General features: G+C 40.7%; 1 protein-coding gene and 1 long non-coding RNA gene across 5 annotated transcripts in view; one reads left to right on the plus strand and one right to left on the minus strand.

The window, feature by feature from the left end:
• Positions 1-3597: 3597 nt before the first annotated feature.
• LOC148892863 (uncharacterized) lies at positions 3598-16301 on the minus strand. The gene is made up of 3 exons (XR_016116158.1): positions 16248-16301; positions 13112-13195; positions 3598-3702 (listed from the first exon to the last, which is right to left on the minus strand). It is a non-coding gene; the product is annotated as an uncharacterized LOC148892863 (long non-coding RNA).
• The window catches only part of rbm20 (RNA binding motif protein 20), a 31275-nt gene continuing 11146 nt past the window's right edge, over positions 6780-26908 (plus strand). Inside the window, exons 1-5 of one of the 4 annotated variants that reach the window (XM_089005655.1) lie at positions 6780-7150; positions 21357-22350; positions 22416-22480; positions 23171-23274; positions 23820-23920. In XM_089005655.1, coding sequence (XP_088861781.1) covers positions 7086-7150; positions 21357-22350; positions 22416-22480; positions 23171-23274; positions 23820-23920 — 1329 coding nt within the window. In that variant the 5' untranslated portion in view covers positions 6780-7085. Of the gene's footprint in view, positions 7151-18097; positions 18520-21356; positions 22351-22415; positions 22481-23170; positions 23275-23819; positions 23921-26908 lie in introns of those variants that run through there. The other 3 variants (XM_089005656.1, XM_089005658.1, XM_089005657.1) reach the window with 3 other exon arrangements.

Consider the following 26908-nt stretch of genomic DNA (forward strand, 5'->3'; position numbering starts at 1 on the left):
TTTTTATACTGCAGTCCCCGTTTCTTCCGTTAGATGGCGTAGTTCTACTGTTGCTCCCTTCGAAGTTAGTTCGATTCTGTTTTATAATAATACATTTTATTTATAAGTGCCTTTCAAAAAAACTCTCAAGGTCACTTTACAGACACAGGATAAGTTTTTCTGTGGGTGAGCAGCGGCAGCCACACGCGCCACCAGTCACTCAACCCGGAAGTAAATACATACAAAGCTAGCTAACCAACTAGTAGATAGCTAATAGATAACCAACAGATAGCTAGCTAGATTGCGAGCCACCTAGATAGCTATGTAGCTAATAGCTAGCTAGCTAGATAGCTAATCAGAATCATCTTTATTGCCAAGTATGTAGAACACACAAGGAATTTGTCTCCGGTAGAACACACTGCACTAGTATCATCATAAGAAAAAGAAGAAATTATACACTGAATGTCACAAATTAAATAAATAGAATTGAGTAGCATATTTCCATCTCATAAACATTCAATGCAGTTTAAGAAACCTTAGACTCGTGTTTATGTGACAATGTAGTGTCTCCATATATACCGAGTACAACCACAATAAATATCTAAAGTATGAATATTTTTTAAATATATCACATCACTGGAATAGTTCAAATGGTCCCTCTTTACGTAGCACAAACGTCCCTTTTTAGTAGGGTGTCAGCCAATATGCTACAATTGTTTGAAAAATTATTTGAAATTCTCCATGCCAATTTTCCCCTTCAATTTGAAGCCTTTCAGTATTTCTGACACAGTGGCTCACAGTCACAATGACTCATTGTTACTGCTCCTGTCACACGAGTACCGTTGCCTCAGATGGGAGATCGTACGTCACACATGTGTGGTGGGTCTCCAGATTAGGCTGCTTGTCATGACGCAGCATATGCTCGCCTCTTTTTCCAACGCCCACCTGAGTGAGCTATTACATTTCACCTTTGCTTCATAGTTGATCCGATGATCATTCACACAGAAAAGGAGCATCTTGGATAACTTTCAATAGAGTGAAACCTCAGTTTACGAACTTAATTGGTTTCCAGAAAGTGTGTAAGGCGAAACGTGTGTCTTCCAAACATTAATTTCCTATAGGAAACCATTAAAATGAGAGTAATCTGTTCCCTGGTCCTCATTAAAGAAAAAAATCTACTAAATACGCCTTAAAACTACCCAAAATATACCTTATTTTACGTATAATAAATGTGCTATTTTATTGTAATTAAAGAAATAAACAGTACTGGATAATAAAGTCATTTTATTTACCTTTGTGATGGTTGTTGATGGCTTAATGGAATGGAGTGGGAGGAGGTGGGAGGGAGAGAATTACTGTTTGGAAGTAGGGTTAGCCTATCTTTCAGTGTGGTCTTCCGGAGACAGACTTCTCTTCCTGTGTAATGAAAGGTTAGGCATCTTTTTCCAAAAAAGGCCGGTTTCATCAGCATTAAACACTTGATGAGGAACGTAGCCTTCTTCTTCCACCATCTCGAGGAATGATTCCTTGTAAGCTTTGGCAGCTTTATCATCAGAACTGGCTGCCTCACCATGACGAATGACACTATGAATCCCTGGACGACACTTAAAGTTCTTGAACCATCAGTGGCTAGCCTTGAAATCATCAATGGATGACGAACATCCAGGTTGCCTCTTGATGATATCCAAGTGAAGTTGTCCACCAAGTTCATGAGCCGGTTAGCATTTGCGTGCCAAATATTTACAAGCCTGTGAACGGCTGGATCTATCGCCAATTCCAATGACAGATGAATGGCCACCATCAGGAAGATCCAAGCTTGTTGTTGACGTTTGCCTGACCCTGACATGCTTTCAAACTCATCTTCCAAGTGTGATGAGGAACTGTCCTTTTCCCTCCCCCTTTCTCACATAGAACGGACCATAATTTGAAGTCTGGCCCCGACACCTGCTAAGTGCTACCATTACCATTGCTCGTTAATTTTGTGGCTCATGTTCATGTTCTTTGGCAGCATTCAAAGAGGATGGCACAGTAACTCTGCTTACCCCGAGGATGCATGTCTATGAAATGTGGGAAGAAACCCACACAAGCATGAGGAGAACATGCAAACTACTTACAAGAAGGCCGGAGCTGGAACTGCACCTGGTATTTCTACACTGTGAAGTCGATCTGCTAACCACTCGACTGCAGGGCTGCCATTATTCCAACATGCCGTGCATCAGTTTTACCTATAAGAACAGATTATTCATTCAGCATGTTGTATGGTCTATGTCGTCATAAAATTCACAGTTGTCGTATTCTCACTGATTTAATTTTAAAGACACTAGAAGATTATTCTGTTAAGGGCTTAAGTCACAACCTTATTCAACATGCCTCACGTTGACGAAAAAAATTGCAAGTACAATCCTTGACAACACTCGTTTACAATGTAATTGGCTGGTAGGATAGAGTCGGTAAAATTGTAACATGCTAGCAAAGGCTTAGCTCTTCAAAGCTCTTTAAGTAGGCGACATTTACAAGGATGCAGAAGTGGTGTTACTGTCGTTTAGTTTTATGTTAACAGTTTATAACTTGGCTTCTATTTTGGACTTTTTTTTCATGACCCAGTCTGTTTCAAACCCGTAACATAGCTAGCTAGCTGATTTTTTTTTTTGGGGGGGGGGATGGTTCTACACATCACTAATGTTATCTTATGAACAGTGAAACGGGCAGTCTTGTCAGTGATTCAATATGCTTACACTGGCTTTATGACTCTGGATCATTTTTCAAATGCGATGGTGTCATTTTTCACCCCTTTTGTAGAGAATGAAATGCAGGATCTGTTGGTACATCTGTATGCTGTGATTAAGTTATATGAATCTGCAAGAATAATTGATACCCTCTGTGTTTGCACAAATTCAGTCTGGAAGTGTTTATATATATATAGTATATATAAAATATTCCCTCTATTAAGGTTGTATATTTCAACACTTGTAAATTGGTGTGCGTGCACAGAATGAGTACACTGAAATAAATACCTTCCCGTGAAATATGGATATTTGACCTTCAGTACAACTTATTTTTGTGTGACATGTGTTCTTGTGAAGCTTTAGTTGATCGGTGACTATGACCCCCTAGGCTCCCAACATAAAGGTCCGCCTCTAATGAGGTTAAAGCAAAAAAAAAAAAAAAAGAATCATTTAATTAGCAGACTAATCCCACCTAATAACTTCACACATGTCGTCTTAAATCCACTGCAGAATAAACATTCTTGCCTTCATGTGTATGTTCAGCTTCAAAGTGACATTCCCACATGCACCAACATACTTGAAATCCGTCCCCAGGCAACAGCCGTGGGGACAGGCAAACGATCGGACGAAGGCAAACCTTTGGCACAGGGCAGCACAAACGGCCCCAGGAACAGTCGAAGAACATGATACAGCAGAAGTCAGAGTTGGTCAGAAACAATGTGTTCAAACACACACAACTCAAACACAGTGACTATGAAGGGATTATGAGCGAGTCATCCAAAAACCTTAATTAGGTGAATGAAAACACATTTTCACCAACAGAGATGTGTGCGTACACACACAAATATATATACATACCACATCAGGGACATGGACTCCCTGATCCGCACTACCAGGATCTACAGCGGTTACATCTGGATGTCATTCGGGCTTGAAAAATGTAGTCAGATGGTGACTAAGAGAGGCAAGGTAGTCCACACTGAAGTTGTCTCACTCCCTGAAGGAACAGTAGCAGACATTGAGAACAGAAACCTCGCTTTACCACAAGCCAATGGGAACCTAGACCTGGCAACAAGGAAAGTGGCTGTGACCAAATATCTCCAGCGGTTGAGGCATATCCTAAGAAGCTCAATGGGAAGAACAAGACTCAGGCAATAAATTTCTGTGCCCTACCGGTAATCAGATACCCCAGAAGAATAATACCTGTCTTAACCACAGATGTTAAGACCCTAAAGCTCCGAACCATTTATGGAGGGTTCCGTTCTAAATCCAGCACCCTGAGACTTGACACAAGCCGTAAGGGAGGAGGCCAGCGAGTGTGAGAGCCACTGTCCATGATGAAACATCCAAGCTCGATGAATACATCAAGGACAAGGCTCCAACTGAAGATGTACTCAAAGAATATCTCAGACAATTGGGAAAAGTGGATGAGGTATTGGAAGAGGACCATCATGGGAGTAAAAGCCCTTACACGGGATGTACCACCAGACCAAAACTGAAGTGGCTGATCTCAAGAAGTCCTATCACTGGCAAGAGAGGGCTGGTACAGTGGCTCACATCCTGGCTCCTCAGAACCAGAGCCGTAGAGGCACCGATATACCACACCAGACAAAATTCAAGGTGTAGGTTGTGCAAAGAGGCACCTGAGACGATCCAACACATAACTGCAGGGTGTAAGATGCTGGCAGGGAAAGCCTACATGGAGCGCCATAACCAGGTGGCTGGAATAGTCTACCAAAACATCTGTGCAGAGTATGGACTGGAAACCCCAAGGTCAAAATGGGAAACACCTCCAAAGGTGGTAGGGAATGACTGAGCAAAGATCTTGTGGGACTTCCAGATACAAACTGACATGGCAAAGAAATCAGATATCATGAACATAGATAAAGGGCAGAGGAAATGCTTAGAATATCTTGTTTTCTATCCTTTCACTCCCACCCCAACCCCATCCCTCTTCAATTGCTGCTGTGGACTGCAAATTTCCCCATTGCGGGACGAATAAAGGTATTCTGATTCTGATTCTGATTCTGAAAGCCGTTGTAAAGGATGTACCTGTCCCAAATGAACATGAGAAACTCGAGAAATGCCAAGGGCTCAGAGAGGGCCTGGAAGGTAAAGGTGACAGTCGTGCCTGCGGTGGTCGGAGCACTTTGGGCGGTGATTCCAACTAGATGAGTTGTTGCAACAGATCCCAGGAAGAAAAAAAAACATTGGACAGCTCAGTCCAGCACAGTGTTGGGATCAGCGAGGCTACGGCGCAGAATCCTCAAGCTTCCTGGCTTCTGGAAGGAAACCCGAGCTAAATGAGGGACCGACAACATCCACGCGGTGAGACGTTTTATTAATTTTTTTGGCCCAAGTGAAACAATGCAAAAAATTACTCAATGAAACAACTCAACTGTTTTCAGAGTGTGTTGTGGGGAATAGTGGGGTGATAGTAGTCTCTCGAAGGCTTTATCTCTTTCCTATTATCATGTCTCTAGACTCTCCGTCATCCTGTATTGCCTTTTTGTCAACACCAGTTGATGCTACAGTGGTATCTGCTTTCTCACAGAGCCGAAAATAGAAGGAGGGATTGTTGTGTAGGGTTGTCACAAATATTTGCTTAAGAGAACACTTGAGTGAACTTTTCTGGATGGTTGTCAGAACAGAAAGAGATGTCTCCTGAAGTTTGTCATTTGGAATTGCGCACAGGCCTCCTCAAATAATTTACTTGGGTTTCCAGTTTCCAGTGACTCCTATCATCGCCGCTTTTCGTGGCTATCAAATGCTTTCACAAGTTACTTGATTCTCGCTAGGCCTTTTTCTACCACAACAGCATGCAGCTTGCTAGCTAATTCAGCCCATCTTACCTGGATGTCAGAATTTCAGAACAGATCGAAGTCTTTTTGAAATTCCCAAGCAAGGAGGCGACAGAGCCGAAAAGTGCCGCCTCTCCTCCCCAGGCTAGGAAGATCACCAGAGGGCCGTTATTTTGAGAGGTAACTGGTGCGAAGCAATTCTTGCATGGAAATCACTGCAACGTACCATAGCGATATTCCAGCCAGAGTTGAAACAAGGCAGGTGGGTTTTTGGCATATTCAAGCCTCAGTCTGTAATGTTTCTTTTTTGTTTTGAATCAATGTAATTTGTCATCACAATCTCTGGTGTGTCAAATTTCACAGACATTTATTTCAATTCACATGGGTATCATTATCGTACCTAAAATGGCAGTTTGAATGAAAAATTAAGCCAGGAAATAACCTACATCTGCACTACGCTCCATTTTAGAAAAGAAGCTTCACCTTCAGATGTGAGATCCTAGCCCTGCCCCCCCTGCCTCTTCCCACTGCCACACTCACCAAACTCTGAGTACATGCTACACGCTCTACTGTCATCCTGAACTCTATTATTTTTCTTTCTCATTTTTTTTCTGCAAGACCTCACTTCAACCCTTTTTTGTTGTTGTTTGTTTTTGCATGACTACATTACGTCACTCTACATACAACACTACCTCACTTTACATGCGTCACTACCTCACTTTACATACGTCACTACCTCACTTTACATACGTCACTACCTCCCTTTACATACGTCACTACCTCACTTTACATTCAAAAACTACATGTATTGTCTGTTGTCAATTGTATGTCTTTTTTAGCCACATTATAGGTGCCTTGCACGCTGGGTCCGACAGGGCATTAATTTCATCTGTGCTGTATGTGATGCATATTAGCGTATTTGACAATAAAGCTGACTTTGACTAGGGTGGCATACAATTAAAAATTCAAACATGAGTGAAGAAAGCATTTTTCCAACGACTTGGAAGTTTAAGTCATCAATACCTACCATACCACCATTATATCCCACCATTGGCTAGACTTTGTGTGCTTTGTGTGTCTGTCCATCCGTGTGAGCGTCGTGGTGCTAATCAGTACTGGGTTGAGAGATTTTTTTTTGTCCCTGTTGCTGTACTGAGCTGTCCCAGGCAGGGACCCCCCATTTGGCCTGACAACTCAACCCCCTTGTGCCTTCCCAAGAGCCCACCCACTCCAGAGGTCCATTCGCTCAACCTTCCGTGGCCACTGGAAGAGACCCGACTATGATTTTCCCCATCTTTTGTTATAGGAAACCAAATTGGGTACATAGATGCAGAAGAGCGGTCGCTCTGTTTGAAGCGTATGATTTTTTTTTCTTCCTCTTCCCACCTAGCAGTCGGAGAACAACTGAACTGTCAAGAGAAAGTTGCCGCTGTTTCTGGTCGAGTCATTAGGAGGTGTTAAAGCTGCAGGTGGTGCTAGGGAGTGCGTTTTGCATCACACTGCACCAGGCGGAGAAGTCTCAAGTTTAGTTTAATGTTTTTTTTTTTTGTAATTCTTTATTTCGATAAGCCAAACTAAAATGCTTGGGAAAGGACAAAGTGGTGGTGGATACTCCTCAGAGACAACTGGTGACATCTTACAAAGGTAAGACAAAGCACAAGTAGGCCCTGTTCAACCAACATATTTGTGTCGTCTGAACAGCATTTTTATTTGTGTCCACTTTTACATATTCTGTTTTATTAACATTGTGTTATGAAGAAAATATTATTGGTGTGTTTTGTTCTGGTATGTCTTTCCACTAACTTTATATGTGAAAATACTTTTTCGGATGGGGGCAGTTGTATATTTGCCTGAGTGTAATTAATCAGGACCATGAACAAAGTATACAATACATTTATGTGAAACACTGATCATCATGATTGCCATGAAAACCCCGCCTGATAGCACAATTAAAATGATGGTTATTACAATACTTAATACACAATATGTGCTCTTATTTTATTGTATTTGATTACAAAATGTAAATAACCAAATTTCTTCATTGAAGTGTCAGGCATTTAACATGTTTTGTGAAAACGTGTTTTTTTAAGGTGGATTTGAAACAATACACATAACACAATAAAGTACATCTGGATTTATACAGCACTTTGAAAAAAAGCTGTTAATGTTTTAAAAAGAACACTAGCCCATATATTTGTCATCTTTGTGTTTACCAACAATATGCAAAAATACTTTGTTTCTCGCACACACACCCTTTCCGCACGTCATGATGCGTTTCAGTTCAGATCCATTTTGCAGGTGTACATTTGACCTAGTGGGTAACTGTGAGCAGTATTATGGCTTTGGGACTTCCTGCTGCATGGCTGATCATTTCAACCTGTTTGACAATGAAGATTCAGTTAGTTGCCTTCTAAGTGTGCGTGTACAAGGGAGCTGCTATGTGGAGTTCTGTTGCTTATTTTTAGAACATTATGTCTTCGAGGATCTTAGTCTGATGGCATTTGAAGTATAAATAGATTTGAAGAAAAATATGATGTGTACAATTTGGTCTTAATATTGAGCAGCTTTTACTTTGACGTCTAAAAGGTTGGTGAGAAGCAGTGATTTGTGTTGTGATGTCTTTGAAGTAGCAGTTTTCTTACGTCTGTGTAAGCTCTCAGTCGTACAGGAGTGGTCCATCGATGAAAAGGTTTCTTCAGCCGTCATCTGTACAAATTTGAAGGTGTCGGACGTTTCGCTTCTTATTCAAGAAACTTCGTCAGCAAACTAAAGTCTTACCGGTAGTTTCGGCCCTAAGTTTCTTGGATAAGAAGCGAAATGTCCGACACCTTCAAAGAAGTACAGATGACGGCTGAAGAAACCTTTTCAGCGATAGCAGTTTTCTTGTAAACCAATTATGGCCATTGTGTTATTGTCTTAAATATAAGGGTCTTGTTTGATTTATGGTTCCCCGCCAACCTCTCAAAAATAATATGTTCACTTTTTCATTGATTAATGTAATAATGAGTTGTGTGTGCCATGAGATGAGAACAAGTACATATGTAAATAGCCCTTTAACAAATCTGGGGGGGGGGTCATGCCCATGTCATTAATTGAAACAATATGTTTCAATTTTTGTGACACACCTATAAACGTCACCTAGTGCATTCTTATGGCCTCCCCCTTTCGCCGCCGCAAATTTAAACGCGTGTTCTCTGCTGCGTTGACACATTGCCGACACGAAGGCTAATCCTACATGTGACAGTTGCATGGCAGAATGCCTTAAGGAACCCGACAAGGACACAAATCGAGTCTGTCGTAATGAGCGTTTTGGTTACTCTTTTAATGTTGCCCTCCGGTATCCAAAGTTACTCATAGCTCAGAGAATCATTTCTAGTGCGAATTTAGAGAATGAACTATGTGCATATTACCTCCGAGGTTTCCAGAGAAAAACTGTGTTTGCATTGAAGTGGAAGATAGACCAACCAACCTCCTGTTTTTTTTTGTCCCATAGTGACCCTATTGTTCGAAACCACTGGCGACAGCTGAAGCCAGGAGACTTTAAAACATGTGTTCACCCTCATGGCATCGTGTCTTTTACAATGTGGGGGGGTAAGAAAACCGGAGATAAAAGGCCCAAATCACACAAGCACACAGGTTCAAGCACAAAGTCATTGCTTGTGGTAATTAAGGTAACGCTGTTCGTCAGATTCAGTTTTATAGTCCATGTTGATCCTAACTGGAGCAACAATGCAACAACCTCTGAGGTCAAACTCGATGAACATATTTCCTCACATAATAGCCATCACTCGAGCAAACACAATGTCTTAAATAAAATACTACTGCGTCATCCTACAAACACACACCTTTCCCTAAATAGTTCCTTTTTTTTGGGGGCTATACACAGACATTTAACTAGCCGCACAGTTGAGCTAGTAAATTCTGTTGCTAACCAAAACGGTAGTCTCAATGAAAACATGTAGACAGGGCATCTTTCCATCGGCGATACGGATGTTCCAAGATTTTCTGGAAGCTTTTGTTTACTTCCAATATGACTACAGTACAGACGCGAAGATTATTTAAAATGATATGTAAATGTTGTTGTAAAACTACAGGCCTCGTTCCCCGGTCCTCAGTTGAGGAATCATTAGGGTAGCTAGCATGAAGCATAAAGGCAATGAGTAGCTTGAATTTCGCTGTGTTGGGCTCTTCAGAAATGCTTGCGGTTATGTGGAAATCAAAACATGGCTTTGACTATTACATTTGATGGCTTTGCAGGGTGATAATCTATGAAATCCCTTCTTATTTTGGAATGGCAGTAAATTAGAGGCAGCATAGACACAAGAACAGAGGCAGCGACACATGGTTTGTTATAAGCAAAGGATTGACTCGAATTTGACTGATTCTATCAAGCAAAACAGAGTCTGTCAGCGATTATTGAATTAAGGCTTGAATTTTGTCACTAGCTATGTTTAGGTCCTGGCGAAAAGAGATAGCGGGACCAGCCTCTCAGACTACATGGAGATTGGCTAATCAAAATTTAAGGCTTGAAAGAGGTGCGGAGTGATAATCACCATCATGTAATTCTTCATAATCACTAGATAAATGACCTGCGAGTGAAATGTGACTCCATCTAAATTATGTAATTAGGTGGAGGAGTCGCAGATATTTCCCTCTAATAGTCTTTGAGCCGCGTGTTTGTCTTGCCACTAAGCTTTTAAAAAGGCTGTGGGATTAAATGCTTAATTTGATGTCAAGACGACTCATGATTTTGTTAAGTGTCATGATATACTAGATGGATGGAATGATTCACTGTGTTTGATTCTTATTACGAGCTTTGCTTCATGTTGTCGTTTCCTCAGAAACATACTGATGGATTTGTGACAGAAATGACTTCACCGGGATCAATGTATTGATGCGACATATGCAGGGAACTTCACCAAATACATTTTTGGCCACATTTGTTGGTTTTGCCTTTTCTCTTTTATTTGAGGTTTTTTATGTGAAAGAAATATGCAGTTTTTATGTGAAGGAAACTATGTAGTGGTTCAGTTGACTGTGAAAAAGTACTTGGATAGATAGTAGAAAAATCAAAATATAAATGGGTAACTTAGTTGCGAAATTATTAAATTGCTGTGTCAAGATTTATCACCGCAAGACCTACTGTTTGATTTCTTTAACTTTTTCAGTTCTATTGTGAAGGACAATTATTTAATATGTTTCTCAAAAGATTTTTCACATGAGAACAGTAAGTCAGAATCAAAGTTTGAAGATGTATGTAGAACAATGTAACAATTTCTCGTGAAAACAATTGCCACCCTCACAAAATCACTTTTCATTGCTTGTCAGCCTGAATTGGAACATATTTTATATTGGTAAAACATAAACCTCACACCATGTCACGGGAAAAAAAAACAATCATTCTAATCATTCTGCCTGCATCCCTGTTTTCCGCACACACATACGCACACACACACACACACACACACACACACACACACACACACACACACACACACACACACACACACACACACACACACACACACACACACACACACACACACACACACACACACACACTCACACACACTCACACACATATATATTGTCACGGTATGTAAGGTGGTGATGGCAGTTGTGGATCCCAAAAAGCAGACAGGAGGGAGCAGCAGGTTGTATTTGAGAAATTGGATTAAAATAAAGTCAACAGGAACAAAATTTAAAACATCAAAGTCATTCAAACAGAAAAATACCAAGTATCAACTAAAGACCAAGACTAAAAGTCTGCCAAGATGAAACAAACACATGCACAGCATACAATGCATACAATGACCCGACACCCAATGGTCGTGCCGGGAGTCCTTTTAACTGTCACTGATTGGGAACGACCAGCACCTGCGAGGCAGCAGGCAGAGCTGACAGCGCAACCCGTTGGTCACCAATCTGAACGTGGCAGTCCGCCACTGATCGGGACGACCAGCACCTGTGCAGGTGTAGGCGGGGCCGACAGCGCCACCCGTTGTTCGCCAACCAGATCATGACGTATATATTATACCGTAAAAAAGATTGTTTACTTGGTCAAACGTGAGGCCGGATATCTGCTGCTGGTGTACTGATCCTGTACCCAACTGCTTAACAATGTCATTGTTCTCGTCCACACCTGTGGCCCGCTGTGTTATGCGCACAATTCATAGTTGACCGCAGTTTATGCATTTGCATGTGTACACCGTGAACCCTGACAGAGAGAATAGTTTGGCAGATTGCTTTGCAACAGCTGCACTATTCCAGAATGGTTTGATTTGGCTTTCTCTCATGGCTCACTTTCTCACGAGACTCTTGAAAGACAATCAGAAACCTCATTTCTCATGAGCGGTTTTGGAGGCTCTTGACATCATCATGAAAGTCTTAAAGAATAGACTCACTTGTTGTTCATGGGGTTTAAAGTGACACGCGTTGGCCCACCATGATGTTGGGAGGCTATTTTTCATCGGGCGAAATTGTTCGCACTTCTGTCTGGCCGCGGGCGGTCATGAACGCTCTGTGATTTGCGTTGGTGTTACGCTGCATTTAGACATGTTAAATGGCTTACTCGGAATCACGTTGCTGTTTTGTTTCTCACCTGTCTCAAGGCGGGCTTGGAGGTTTGTGTGCTAAAGTGCCAGATTCCGTGCCGAGTATTACGAATAGGGTCACAAGGTGTGGAGTGTACAAACGATGGGGGCAAGCCTGTACTTGCTAGATAGCGGCAAGGATTGAACTGCAGTCACCTTAGCGCTCCACAAATGCCAATGTCACCACAGTAGAGACCAACGTTAATGAATAAAAATGTCCATTCTCCACTGTGTAGATCATGTGACTGGCGTCTGCCACCAGAGACGCAGCAGGTGAACCGGACCCCTGGCATCTTGCAAAGTTGTCGACAGCTGACAGCGATCACCTTGTGTCCTTGCGTGTAAGGTTTATAAAAGCGGCACACATACAGTCGGCCTCAAACATAAACGTGGTTTTCTTCAGACAGTTACATTCATAATTCCTCATGCGTTATTAGTTTTGGGGGTGCACCGTTTTACAAATTTGTACTGTGAATGTTGAGTGATTCTATGTGACAAGGACAAGCACTTCGAGTAAGAGTTGTTCTGCTCCGCACATGTGCAAGCTCTGCTTTCATTTGAGATTGTCAGGACAATGTTACTGTTTGTGACTACTTGTTGAATCTCTTCTATTTCCGTCTTCCACCCGTAGTGAGGGATTGTGTGGCATGAATTAAAGTGGGATCATGTTTGTTTGCGTGTCTGGATCTGCTCGGACACACGCTTGTCAGTAAGGCATCAGCTTGAAGATAGAGGGGCAGCAACAATCCCTCCCGCCTGTCTGCATCGTTAGGCTCTGACGGCTCCTGAATGCGGAACGCAAGCTATCTCGGCCTGCTCTTCCCATGGCTTTATTTTTCACTCCTGTTGAACGTACGGCTGCAAAATACAACTTATTGTGTGCATATGAGAGCCACCTGCGATGGGTCAAAAGCTTGGATATAGACAGGTGATATTATACCCTTTTTTTAATCTATATGCACCCTTTCCACTCCCTTCAAATATGGTTGAACTTTTTAACACTTAAACTTACCAAAGGGCGCCTTCTCAAACAATCCAAGCCAAGTGTACCTGCTTCAAGTTTGTTAGTCACTCCTCCATCAGGTTTTCTGTAAAACTGACACCAAAAAAAAGGTGAATGAGACAATTAACAAAATATTCAACCAGACAATCCACAGCCATTCTTCTAATGAATTTCCATCTTGATGCTATCTTAATGCTTCATGTAAAATGGGGTTTCCTTATGTATCACTTATTGCATTTACGTTTCTATTGAAACTGCTAATATTTGATAAAATATGCACTGTACATTAAATATGAATCGTAAAAATAAATAAGATAAAGACCGTGTTAACTAACAGCTACTTAATCTTAATTGGCTGCTATCTTGGGAACATGGAGTTGGTGTATACGCGTCCCAGAGGTCTGGGCGCTTAAAGAAGTTGTGGAAGGCATCACACTCTCATGAGTCCTTATTTTAACTGATGTCGTCAGTAGTGATATTGTCTATGATCGATATGTTATGATCAGTGAGCTTCAATTCTATCTATCGTTAACGTAATTTTTTTTTAATAATGGAAAAAAACAATACTGTAATTCCTGCCCATAAATTACCGAACAGTGGTAGGAGGTTTGGTGGCGGGTTGTTTGTGCCTCGACCTTAAACGATTACTTTTAATTTTGAAGGCCCCGGAATAGAATGGATGTGACATAAAAATGAAAATGAAATAGTGCCGATATGGAAGCAGCGGGTAGGAGAGGGTTTAGGGGTTATTATAACCAGTTCACCTGTAAAAACACACACTGTAACAACATTAATGACGACTCGGCCAAGGAAATGACAAGTTTCATTGAACAACACCACAGTCAGAGAAAACTGGACTGCGTACAGTCAGGCAGCATGCTATAAATAACAGTTATAGAGCAGCAGAAAAAAATTGTTGGTCAGCCTCACTTGTGACGACCAAGCGTGTCCTCCCCCACTCCTCACATTACTCCACCTCACACTCTTAGCTTGAATGTAAACCTCCTAGCTATCGCTCGACTCCAATTTAACTGACCAATAATTAATTACATACCTGACCAGATCTTACTCGCATAAAAAAACTAAAATAAATATGAAACTCTCTCATGAATCAGTTTCCAGACAAGTGATGTCATTTTGTCCCCAGTCCAGTCAGCTGTTTGTTGACTGCTCTCAGCACCCTGTTTAACACTGAGTAGATTGGTGGTAATTTGGGCTGTTTTTCTTAGCCCCTGTCATCCTTTTTAATCCACAACTAACTAAAGAAAACCTGATAGCTCCAAAAAGAGGCCAAGTGTTGACATAGTCACAAAATCCTCAGTGTGCTTTACATTTTAAACCCAGAGCAAGGTTGCCTTCACGGAATTACAGCTGCGGTCTTGACATGAGGTCCTTGCGATTTAATTTCTTCAGTAAATCTATCAGACAGCTGCCACTCCGATGTGCTCGAGTGGGGGCAGTCGCGGTAGACGTCTAAAACTGATGTATTTGAAAACTGTTATTTGGGATTTCACAGTTGCATGGAAGCTGTTTTTTTCGACCTGTAGGTTTCTCAGTGACGCCGGTATTCCACGTGGCACCATGATAACAGACAAAAATTATATCACAATCAACAACCACGTGCACCCTATATGTGAGAGTCAAAGAAAGTCTTTGTAAAGAAATTTTGGTTACATTATATGTCTTTGGGCTTTGACAGGCCAACTGCGCCAGAGTAAAAAACTTTTGCATCTTGATTTTTGTGTCTCGTTGAGTTTGCCAGACGGCTATGTGCAGCTAGGGTATCAAAAGTACAGACAGCATTTTTAGTTGGATGAGGGTCCACCTGACGATTTTGTGGCTGAAAACAGACTTAACTTTACACATGTTGGAACCAGCTCGAAGTTTTGACCCGGTGGTGTAAAGTGGACTACAGTGGACCCACACACAGACAAACACCATCCGCTTTCAAAGTCTGCTTGTGCAGGTCCTTTCCTTGTTCTTTGCATGCTTCAGTCACCTACGTCAACGATGGCAAGATAAATACTGCTTCCGCCATTTTGAAAATTATGTAGCTCCCAGGCTCTGAATATAAAGGAAATAATAAGAGCTGCGCCCTTTATCCGCAAAGCGAGTTGGCGTTGTTCATTCTCACAATAGCACAAAGGGTCGCACATTGATCAAACTACCACACTCGGGTAATCTGGTACCGCATACTCCCAGAAGACGCCCCCACAAAACACCCAGAGGGACATGATCAAAATGCCTTCTCGAAAGATGTACTCGAAAGATGTACTCACACGTTGAGGACCCAGCTGAGGTTGTACAGTGGGTCCAGAATGCCCTGCCACCACGTAGCTACTGTACCTGCCTCAAGGTCCCAAAGACTCTGCTTTCTCTAAAGAAGGTGTCTCGTGGAATATAATTTGTGTTTGGATAAAAATATTCTCCCCAGAGTCTCACACTATCTTGAATTTAGGTCAGGGTTCATTCCCTTCCTTACACTGTGTAGATAGTACATTGCTTCCCCCCTCCTGAGACCTGGGGTGGTGGGCAGAAAAACTCTGAAATCCATGAAATTTAAGGAAATCCTTGGCATCACAGAATTCCTCTGACTGTCAAGTTTTGGCCCTGTTAATCATCAATGCTGCCTGCTGGTCTACCCACTACCCTTTCATCTAAATTAAGCATGCTTTCCAACTACCAAATGCAATAATTTGTATACTTTTACGATACAGTAAATCATTTACTTCAGTGTGGATGGTAATTGACTTGGCAGTAATCAAGCAATTCAACAGTTACAACCTGCTGGTAATGAGCAAGTGCTCTCATTTGGTGGCTCCATGTGTCTGTCATCTGTCAGTTATGGCAAAATGTGGCACCATCTAGTGGCTTGACGAAGAAAAAGAAAACAATGAACTGCACTTTCATTTCGACGGAAAAGGATTAGGGACAACGAAGAAATATAACAAGGTTGGTCACTTTAATCTCAGAATTATGACGTTATTTTGTGCTTAAAATTACTTTGTGCTTAATCACCAATGTAAACTAGCTGTATCTATTCATGATGTACGGAGTAGCAACTGAGCCACAACCTCCGTGGAACACTTACGTACGGACACTACAGTCACAAAATGGAGAAAAAAAATCACGACGCATTGCTTACTCATCCTTAGCTCCTCCAAAACTGAAAGGATGTCCTCCTCCGGTACTCGGCCACGCAAAATGTAGCCCGGGGACGACTTCGTCCTTTCCTCCAAGCCACACCAAACGCTGAGGTTCGCACCACAATTCATATCTCCACGCATGTCACACTCACTTTAAAATCAGAATTTTGAGATTAAAGTCAGAATTCTGACTTGAATGATAAAAACGTTACTTTTTATTGTTTCTGTCATTTGTCTGTACAATAACCGAATCATTTAAAATTCTTATCACAAATGCATATTATACATCAATCTATACTTTAAAAATATCAATGTGTAACCCTACGATTGGCTGGCAACTGTGCATAAACAGCGAATACATTTTATTCCGTGGGACATATCCCAAATATTATGGTACACATTGGCCACCAAAATGCTCCACAACTTTAAACACATATAAGATAGTACGTACATCTTACATTTATCTGTCACTCTTAGTACCTACATATACATGGTTTGATACAGTTTCGCGTGGTATCTCAGAGGATTATACAGGAAGTAGTCGTGCAAGACAAAATGGCTGCCACCTTGATTGGATAAAAGCCGGTAAATTTCTCTTCTTACCAGTACTTCATATGCCATAAATCCAATATTAATCAGAATGCTCTGTGGAGACAAGTGGGAGCGAATAGAACATATTGTTATTGTTAAGGCCCTTAAAATGAAGCCAAACATCCAAGAGGCTTTTAAAAGGGACTCTGTGCACTCCAGAATTGGCTCTCTTGATTTTCGGAATGTTTAGGTATACTCCCTGAATATAGTTGACAACACACCTACCCCATCAATTGAGTGCATTTTTTTTCCTTTCCAAGTTGCTTCTTAGTACATAATGATTACAATTGTTTGAATTATCTGCGGATTTTTTAATACTGGAGGATGTGTCTGTCTGCACGTACAGAGGGCCTTGGCTTACGAGCTTAATTGGTTCCCAGACAGAGTGTGTAAGGCGGAAAGTGTGTATCCCAAAAATTAATTTCCCATAGGAAACCATTAAAATGAGAATAATCCGTTCCCAGGTCTCCATAAAATATAATTTTCAACTAAATAAGCCTTAAAACTACACACAATATACCATATTCTATGTATAATAAATGTGTGATTGTATTGTAATGAAAGAAATACAGTAGTATATGTATCTTCAGTTGCTATTAAAAATATGTTGTTATATTGGGAGGTGCTAGTAATCCTGTAGATGTTAGTAGGCCGTAAGTATCCCCACGTCTCTATAAATTAGGGTAGGATAAAAACAACCCACTCCCACTACCACCCAAAAAAATCTGACACAAAATCTGTTTCAAAAGCAATATCTAAAATATCAATCAGTTCCAATTTATATATTTATTGAAATGCTAATATTTTACTCAGAAGTTTGAATTCATGTTAAATTCATATTAGAACACAATACAGTAAAGTCTCGTTATATCGATATTCAAGGGAGTCCGAAAAAATATTGATATAACCGAGACTATCGATATATCCGACCCTGTTTGCATGTAATTTTCTCCGTGCGTGCATAGAAATAGCATCGATATAACCGGGACTATCGATATATCCGATATCGATATAACGAGACTTTACTGTATTTGAATTTTTCACAAAGTTGGCTGCAGTGTGCCACATTGGCAGCGCGGGTCAACAGCAGCTCATATACTGAAGCTGACACAGAATGAGATTCTGGCATCATCTGAAAATACTTTAGTCACGATGTGCGCCGACCAAGCCCCCGCCCCGCCACCCCCCACTTCCCCTCCCTCATCCCCCTCACACAAGCTGACCACTTGTGCCTTTTCATCACATGGGCCCCCTTTGCCTGTCTGGTGGTTAATAACATTGGCGGGCGTTGTGACTCGCATAGGCTGCAGAGTACTCGTTGTGATGTTAAGCTGGTGTACATGTCTTATCACAGGGCCGAGCGAGTCATGCGTCAGTCCCAGCTTGTGAGCAGAGGTCGACTCTGCGCAGAAAGGCAGCGTGTCGACTTATGTCACAGCTTTAATTTGGAGCCTTGCTGCACCTTCTAAAGGTTTGACTGCTTGTTCCATTGACTTGTTGGTACAAGCGTGGTGGATGTATAGTGCTTCATGCCGAGCCATGCCGGAGAACAGGCGGGGTAATGTTTGGCTGAGTTTCCTTGGGGCTCACCGGAGGGCTTTTCAGGGTTTGGCGGGGGGGTAATTTGAACTCTAATTTGTTACTTCCTCCAGTGAAGCTGTGAGGACTGATGAGGTCCAGGTGGGATTTTGTTATGATTTTGCAGCTGTCTGTTGTCATGCTGAATGTTCTGCAACGAAGGAAGTGTTCTCACATGTTCTGACACTGAAATAATCTGAAGTAGGATTTATGTGTACATGGGGGTATTTTATATAAATCGAGGAAGTGTATCGAAATGTGTTAATTGACTATTTTTAATATAGTGAATTCTTAGAGATGCAGTTAATTTTTCACAAATGAATAGTATTAGCCAGTCCGTACTTTGAGTGTTATTATTATTAATATATATTTTTTTACAATTCTGAATCAAATTAAGGAAATTGGTTTGCTCTCTTTGCAAATGCAATGTTTATTCAAACTTCAGTCCATTTTTGTTGGTTCAAGAATTCAGTCTGGCACCACCAAATAATGCCAAACAACATTGTTTTATAATTTGTTTGATCATTTGTACACATGCCTGGGCATCACAATAGGTGTGAGGCCTTTTGCCGATCCTTAAAACAAACAATTCTCGTTGATGAAGTAAAATAGAAGTAAGTCAATGTTACGCATTGAGCTGAAAATCAACCTTAAAACATCTGACTTGCAGTATGTTAAAATCACGAGCTGGTATTTCTCGTAATCAATTTTAAATTACACCAACCTGCGTTTTTTTAGCAAAATTTGTTTAACGAAATTACATTTCTAACTGAATAGAAAATTGTGACGTGAAATCAGAAGTTGGTTTTATTTTTATTTTGATATTGAACATTTAATTGTACACGGTTTATTGGTATTATAATTTTAATCTAAATATGAATAATAATAGACTTTACTCTGAATGCATTTGGATTTTAGATACAGTTTTTCTTGCTGGCAAACAGCTAAATTTAAATGGATCTGTATTGAAGTGATTGAAATGGGTGATATTTTGTAAACGTGACTGTTTTGAATTGCATGGAAGGTAATACTTCAGCATAACAGAGAGATTGTTTTTTTTTTTTTAGCACGGGGGCTGGAAAATTATATATCTTATAAACTTGAATAGCTAAAAGGTAAAGTCGAGTCGGATTTGGAAATTCTTTGCTGTTCTTCAACAGTATAATGAAGTTAAACTCAGTATCCTTTCACTATTATACAGTAAAATTGATCCTACATCAACAACAGCAATTAGAAAGCAGCCTATTTTTGCCAGGAATGGTTCCTAACCTTATACTTTATAAGAATATCGTGAATTTGAATGACTTTAAATGGATTTTATTCTTAAAATATTTGGTTAAACTCCAAAATGTACTTTTTCAAGTGCTTTTGCCTTTTGAGGTGCCTTTTATCTTACAATCTCGAAATAGTTTGAACACAGTATTGTGAGTCTTCTTTCAAAATGTGTTCCTCCTTGCACGAGATTCTTTAACTTGATTAACAATTAATTATTGTGAAGTGAGTTTTTATTCTTTCAGATAACCAAATAGTCCATACTGCTCTATAACGGATACTCTGTTGTACTGGAAGGGAGCAACTCTTTTATTTATAACTTTAGTGTCATAGGCCGGGGTATCTCTCGCCATCAGCATGCACGTTCACTTACGGGTGTTTATCGTCCCCTGTGTGAGCGGTAATTGCACATTTTCCAAAGTGAAATCAGTTCTCATAATTCTATGTACGGTATATATGTGATATTTGACATTCCAAAAGCATCATCCAGTAGCACGAAATTGGGTGTTTACAATACATAGTGTGTAACCAGAATTCAAGAGAGTGGCCATTTCAATTCAAATACAATATAATTTTATTGCTAAGAGTTATGGTAATACCTTTTTTCCCCCAAAGGCTATTTGTCTAAAAAACATTTGTTGGGATAGATAACTGTGGCATCAAGATGGGGTTGTCCACAACGTAACAGATAATGTGGTGGAAAATTGACACAAGTAAGTTTTGACTGTGTGCAAGCATATTTGTCCAAAAACGACTGCCAAAGTAACCAAAGTAGGTCACGGCAATCATAGATGACTTGTTTCAGTTTTTTCTCAGCGCTTCTTCCACAGCGCCATGTGTTGTTTGGGTATGGTGTTCCCAAACATATGTATGTATCATATGGCATGAAGGAAGCTTGGAATGAACTATATTCCAGTACATTAATTGCATTTTGAAAAAATAGTCCTTATTGAAAGAAAATAAATACATAAATAACATTTTGAATTACTAGTATGTTCCACCTTGTTGGAATAAAGCAACTTAATACCATTAGCAATTGTGTGGTCCTTTTCAACAGACACCTGGTTTCACTACCTGGTGTTTTCTACTATCTTTGTGACTGCTTTATTTCCTGTATATGATAGCTGTCCATGTGAAGCGCTTTGTTACAGTTTCAACTGTTGTTAAAGCGCTATATAAATCAATATCTATTGTTTTGTATTGTATTGTGTACACAATAGCAGTGCCATGAAAATGATTTTTTGTTTCAAGTGTTTTATATACTTACTGTTTTATACACTTATTGGTTGAATCCAATAAAATCAAGTTACATGACAAAAAATACAGATATTGACAAATGTTAATGTAATAATGTTCCTAAATATGCTGTCGACTAGAGTGGCGCGAACTATAGTTAAATAATACTAAAATCAGTTTCCTATTTGCCCGAAATGGTTATCTTTACATCATTGACAGTGTTAGTCGTCAAATCTGAGGATTTTTATCTTTGTAAAGATCGATACCTAATGTGGAAGCAGTCAATTCATGTCCCAAACTTGGCAGAAAATGGCCTTGAACTCTTGATGTGTCCATCCTGCATTTCATTCACTTCCGAATTTTATTTTCCATGTAAATTTTCATTAATTCAATGTCAAATAATTGTAATTTTATTCCCTCCTTCCAATTAGCGCGGTGCCACTGGATAGTGCAGACAAGAAGGGAGGGAGACAGCTTTCTGGCAGTTTGCAGTTGGCGGCCCAGCAGCAGAACCAGCGACTCCTCCTGAGCCCAGCCAGCCTCCAGCTCGCTCAGCTCCAGGCACAGCTAACCCTCCATCGCCTGAAGCTGGCTCACGGAGGCAATACAGCCACCGCGGCCAGTGCTCTCAATCGGGTTCTTTCCAATGTTGCCATGGCCCAGCCCCTCTTCAATCAACTACGGAACCCCCAAATTTGCTTTCCCACAGGGGTGCTTGGTTTCCCCACTTCAAATCCTGCCTTGGGGGCCGGGGGATTCAACCAGAATGCAGGGAATGTGAAAGTGAACCATCATGCTGGAGGACCCACGGTGGTCCAACAGGGTGTGGAGTTTGGCAAAAAGTGCCTAGCAACGTACCCTTCCGATATCGACAGGCGTCTTCAGTATAACTTGGGAGTGACATCTGCAGCATCAGTCCCAACTGCTAATGGACATTATTCCGTGGTCAACGCTCAAGCAAAACAACTAAACAATGTTGGCTTCAAACAAGACTTTTATGGACAAGATATGGCCGTCCAACAAGCTGGATTCAAAGTTGCTGATCCGAACATAAATCTGTACAACTGTTCTGGACAGACAGAGCAATGGAGCGGTCCAATGAATAATGCAAGTCATACTGTGGCCACTGATGTCGCCGCTGTTTGGACAAAAGCTGGGCAGACAATGCAGTCCAGAAATGAACTGTATAACCCAGAGGAGCCCACTACTGACCACAAATTCAAGGCCACGAGTGGCGGTTCATCTTTTGTCACTGACGGTTTGCAGGGCTTTGGGATTTACCAACCCCTACTTGGAAGTGAAGACACTTTGTGTTCTGGTACCAAAACACTTCAGCCTTACCAAGTTAATGACTATCATGCAGTCACACCCACTCAACTGCCACACCAGTGCAGCATCTGTGACAAGAAAGTCTACAACCTCAAGGTCAGCTGTATATTCAATTGCAATCACAAAAATGGCTTCATGCTTATGTGTGCGTGTATTTTCAGGACTGGGACCAGCACGTAAAGGGAAAACTACACCTTCAGAACCGAATGTTATACACCAATGAAGGGTGAGTGTTCAAATCAGTGTGAATTGCCATATAATCATACCCTATAATCGCATAAATTACACTAGAGCCAAGAAACAAAGCCAGTGACTACTTCTAGGCTGCCTTGGGCCCAGAGATACTCTGCGTGATGGACACATGGATTATTATAACATAATATTGGTCTTTTCAGAACTGAACAGAGACAGCCTGTTAATCCTCGGGTAAGAAATCTAGCCTTGGGCGCAAGGGAGTATTTGGTACACTCTTGCTTTAGAAGATATCATTAGCCAGGTTACAAATTTATCACTTTATGGAAAGGCCATTCATTAAAATTGCTACGTTCTGTTTGTTTATGGATGTTGGTGCTCGTACCAAAGGACGACTTGAAGGGTTGTCCATGGGGCGACCGGGGAAGTGGTATTCAAATCAAGAAGACTGTGTTTTACTAATGTATCACTTAAATTTGCATATATTCTCAATAAAAAGCTTGGGCTGCAGGGGCAATTGTCGGTCACAGAAGCGAACACGAAGTGGCTTCATGAAGTCAAGCAGTAAAAGACAATCATCCTGCGTTCAAGCCTTTGTTCACAGTGTCAGAGCAAACATCTCTAACATACATTTAGCTATCTTGATGTTTCTCTGATTATGAACAGTGTCTTAAAACACGATGGCAAAGACATCATAAATGAGACATGTGCTTGATTGTTACAGCGTGGCAGTGGTATCAGCCGGAGCTCCTCACTTCACTCTCGGTCGGGCCTCAGATGGAGCTCTCAATGGAGGAGATTCAATGAGCAGCACTTCTACAGGTCAAGGTAAGTTACCATACTTAATAACATGGGATACATAATTGGCCCTGTGAGTGTGCAGTTTTTCCATATGATGACAATATGTAAATGAGCATAATTGAAGGATCTGACAGAGTGAGGAAACATGCAATTATAAATAGATACAGGATATTGCTGTGTCTAAATTTAAAAATATGGTCCAATCTCCTCCCACATGCATCCTATACAGCATAGCACTCAGTGTAGCATAGCAAGACGAAAACAGCACTGATTCAAAATCAAATTCATAACAATGGTGGTTACGTATACGTGTGTATGTATATATTTTTTTTCCTTCTTTTTTTTTTTTTTTTTGCTTGAAGGGATTCATTTTCTCCAACATTGTATTGCTTTTCTGTAGCCCTACGTCAATGATGTTAAGAGCATTTCATTAGTTAGGCAGACATTTAAAGCTGGAAATTATATATATTTTTTCTTGATTGGAAATATGTATAAGCATGAAGGAAACAATGTGTATTTTCTCATATTTTTACAATTGCCCATTTTACATTTCGGAATGCGTTCCCACACAGATGTGTCCTCCGGGGTCAATACCTCATACTTGCCAGCTGCAGCCTTGAAGAATTACTCTTTGCCGAGCACGGGATTTACATCGCCCCAGCCAGAGTCAAAGGTCTGACAATTGTGTTGTTGTTTTTTTTTACCCCCCCCCCCCCCCCCCATTAAAGTCCAGTACCCTTTCCATCCATCCATCATCCATCCATTCATTCATTCATCCATCCATCCATCCATCTGCAGCCTATCCCAGCTGTGTTTGGGCAGGAGGTGGGGGACACTGAACTGGTTGTCAGCCAATAGCAGGGCACATAGAGACGAATAACAATCCACACCTTGGCATTTTGACTCACAAAGATGACATTATTTCATGGCAGCTGATAGATTACATTGAGGTTGATTTTTCTCCCATTTTTTCATTTGTGTATTTTATATACATATTAAATAACCCATTTTTTATCGCGGCCTACATTGGGCTTACCGTTTCTCCTGGAGGGCCGCCATGACTGTGAAAATATATAAAGAAGTCAATGGTTCACTCAATGATTACGTGGTTTGATAACAAGCTGACAATATCTTGATTGTTTCATACATATGAGTTAAGTTATTAAGTTATTTTGGATCAGAGTTTAGAAATTGTCATTGAAGTGTGATTTGCTTTCGTGGGCCACAGAAACTGATGCGGCGGGCCAGATAGGACCCCCAAGGCTTGACTTTGACACCTGTGCATTATTATCATTTGCAGCTACAAAACTAGTTTACAAATCCTGAAAATGACAAAGTAAACATAAAAAGCCTATTCTACATGAGTTAGTTGGTTTCTATAAACACACCTGTCTGAGTAGAACAGGGGGAATTTTATGACGTTAAAGCCATGATGTTCGGTTTTTGTACAGATGTGTCCAGGGCGAAAGACACACCACATCTGCAAAATATGGAATCAAAAGAAATTATGAATACATGTAAATCACCAATCACAATGCAGTAGATCGGACTTGACATTTTTGAGTAAAACACAGGCTGCTGGACACTTACATATGTGCATGTGAAAAGAAGCCCACTTTGCACTAAAACAGTTGCTTCGAAGAATGATGAAACAAAAAGAATAAACACAGGATGACATAAAATATGTTTGCAGTACAGACCTGACAAACCCCAGGCAGCTGTGTGTCAAGCTACACATTGAGTAGAACCCGGTAAACTGATCCTCGGGATCAGCGTGCATTGGTTTTGGAACGTTGTGACTGGGAGGAACTGTGAAAGTAAGCAGACCAACTTCTTTGGACCGTCAAACATGAATACTGCTTTGTACAAACAAACAAATATGTCCTATGGATAGATTCCAGTCACTCTACCACGTCTAATACTTATGCAGGCAACCTGTATTTCGTCAGAGTTGAGTTTTAATGTATTCTCAGAAAAATGCTGAATTAAATGATAACAAAGGAAGTTAAAATTAAATGATAAGAGAAATGGTGTGGTCATGATGGCAATGAGAGTGGCTGGAAAATAAAGCAGGACAGATCTTTGAATTTGATCCTGTTTACTTGATGCCGCTTCCGGGAAAATGTTCTTCTTTGATCATACAGTAAAATAATATGGGCTTCCCTTGTTTCTGTAACTTTAATTCAAAGCTCTTTAGTTCATAATTTTAAGTCGTATCTAGCTCGTTTGTGTTGTCAGCTACTGTTTGTAGACCAAGTCACCCTCAGCGGGGATCTCACCTCTGCGGTCGAAACGCATGGGCTTTGAAATGCACACGACATTTGCAGGTCAAAAGCTTGTAAAGTGCAGGGACCAACGGCCAAGATTTTTCCTTACTTGAACATTCAGCGATCGTTAACAGTCTATAATGGGATCTGTTTATTGAGCCCAGTGTATATTGACCTTTATGTGCTCCAGATGGTGGCAGTGGTACTGACATGGAGCTGTTAATAGAATTATCGCTCTTGTACCTTTCAGACTGCCAAAGTCATCTTAGGGGGCCAGAAACCATTAAATTATCACCATAATGCAGACTTTCCACTGTTCACTTTGTAGAAGTAAAAAAAAAAGCTGACATTGCATTTATTTTCAAAAAGGGTTTGTAAGTTTATGAGCTGCTTGTTTAAATGCATACACGTCACTTTTAGCATATGTGGCCAGTGGAGACAGAATTAGCTATTAATGGCTCAACAGACAGCTTAGCAAAATGAAATCAGCTTCTGACCAGCCAAACATGGAACCCTGTGTCATGGACACCCGCCGTCCAGACAGCCAAGAAGCTTTGTGCCCGCCGTCGGCCGTGTTTGGTTCCACTGGTTGGACAACCAGGAGCTCAGTCTTGGTATATTGCACTATCCAGATAAACTGTAGCTACATCAGGGATTTATGAATACATATTTTTGGTGGTTAATTACAGTAAAGTCTCGTTATATCGATATTCAAGGGAGTCCGAAAAAATATCGATATAACCGGGACTATCGATATATCCGACCCTGTTTGCATGTAATTTTCTCCGTGCGTGCATATAAATAGCATCGATATAACCGGGACTATCGATATATCCGATATCGATATAACGAGACTTTACTGTACCTCTCAAACTCATCAAATGAATGTGACCATGATAAGCATTGCAATAAAAATAGTGGCAAATATCCAACACCCGAAGCATTACATTTGCTGCTATGTTTATTGAAGTCCGACTCATGTCTCATAATGAGATGGGATGTTTAAAATGCAATTAAATGTGGTTCCGGATACTTTGCACTATCAAATGTTTGACAAGTGTGTAAATCTAAATGTTGAAAACTTTCTTCCTGCCATGGTCCGACTGCTGCTATTAATAGAAAAGCTCGGATCAAAGACTCGCTGTGTGATAGTGTGGCACTGATGATGGGCAGAATCGTTTTCTACCGCAACCTCCACCACACTGCTAGATAGATTATTCCGACATATATGATATATTTCATCAGCTGTCATTTTTACGATTCCTTTTTTTTCCTGCTGAATGACAAGGACTAATCGCATGGTTGTGCGTGTAAGGTCAGTTTGGAACACCTGCTTATGTTACCAATTATGGTAACTTCACACTCTCTGGAGGCCCTAAGGGAAATTCTCATTA

Source organism: Hippocampus bargibanti, linkage group LG10 (assembly GCF_051943395.1).
Source record: "Hippocampus bargibanti isolate YZ-2025 linkage group LG10, ASM5194339v1, whole genome shotgun sequence".
Classification (NCBI taxonomy): domain Eukaryota; kingdom Metazoa; phylum Chordata; class Actinopteri; order Syngnathiformes; family Syngnathidae; genus Hippocampus; species Hippocampus bargibanti.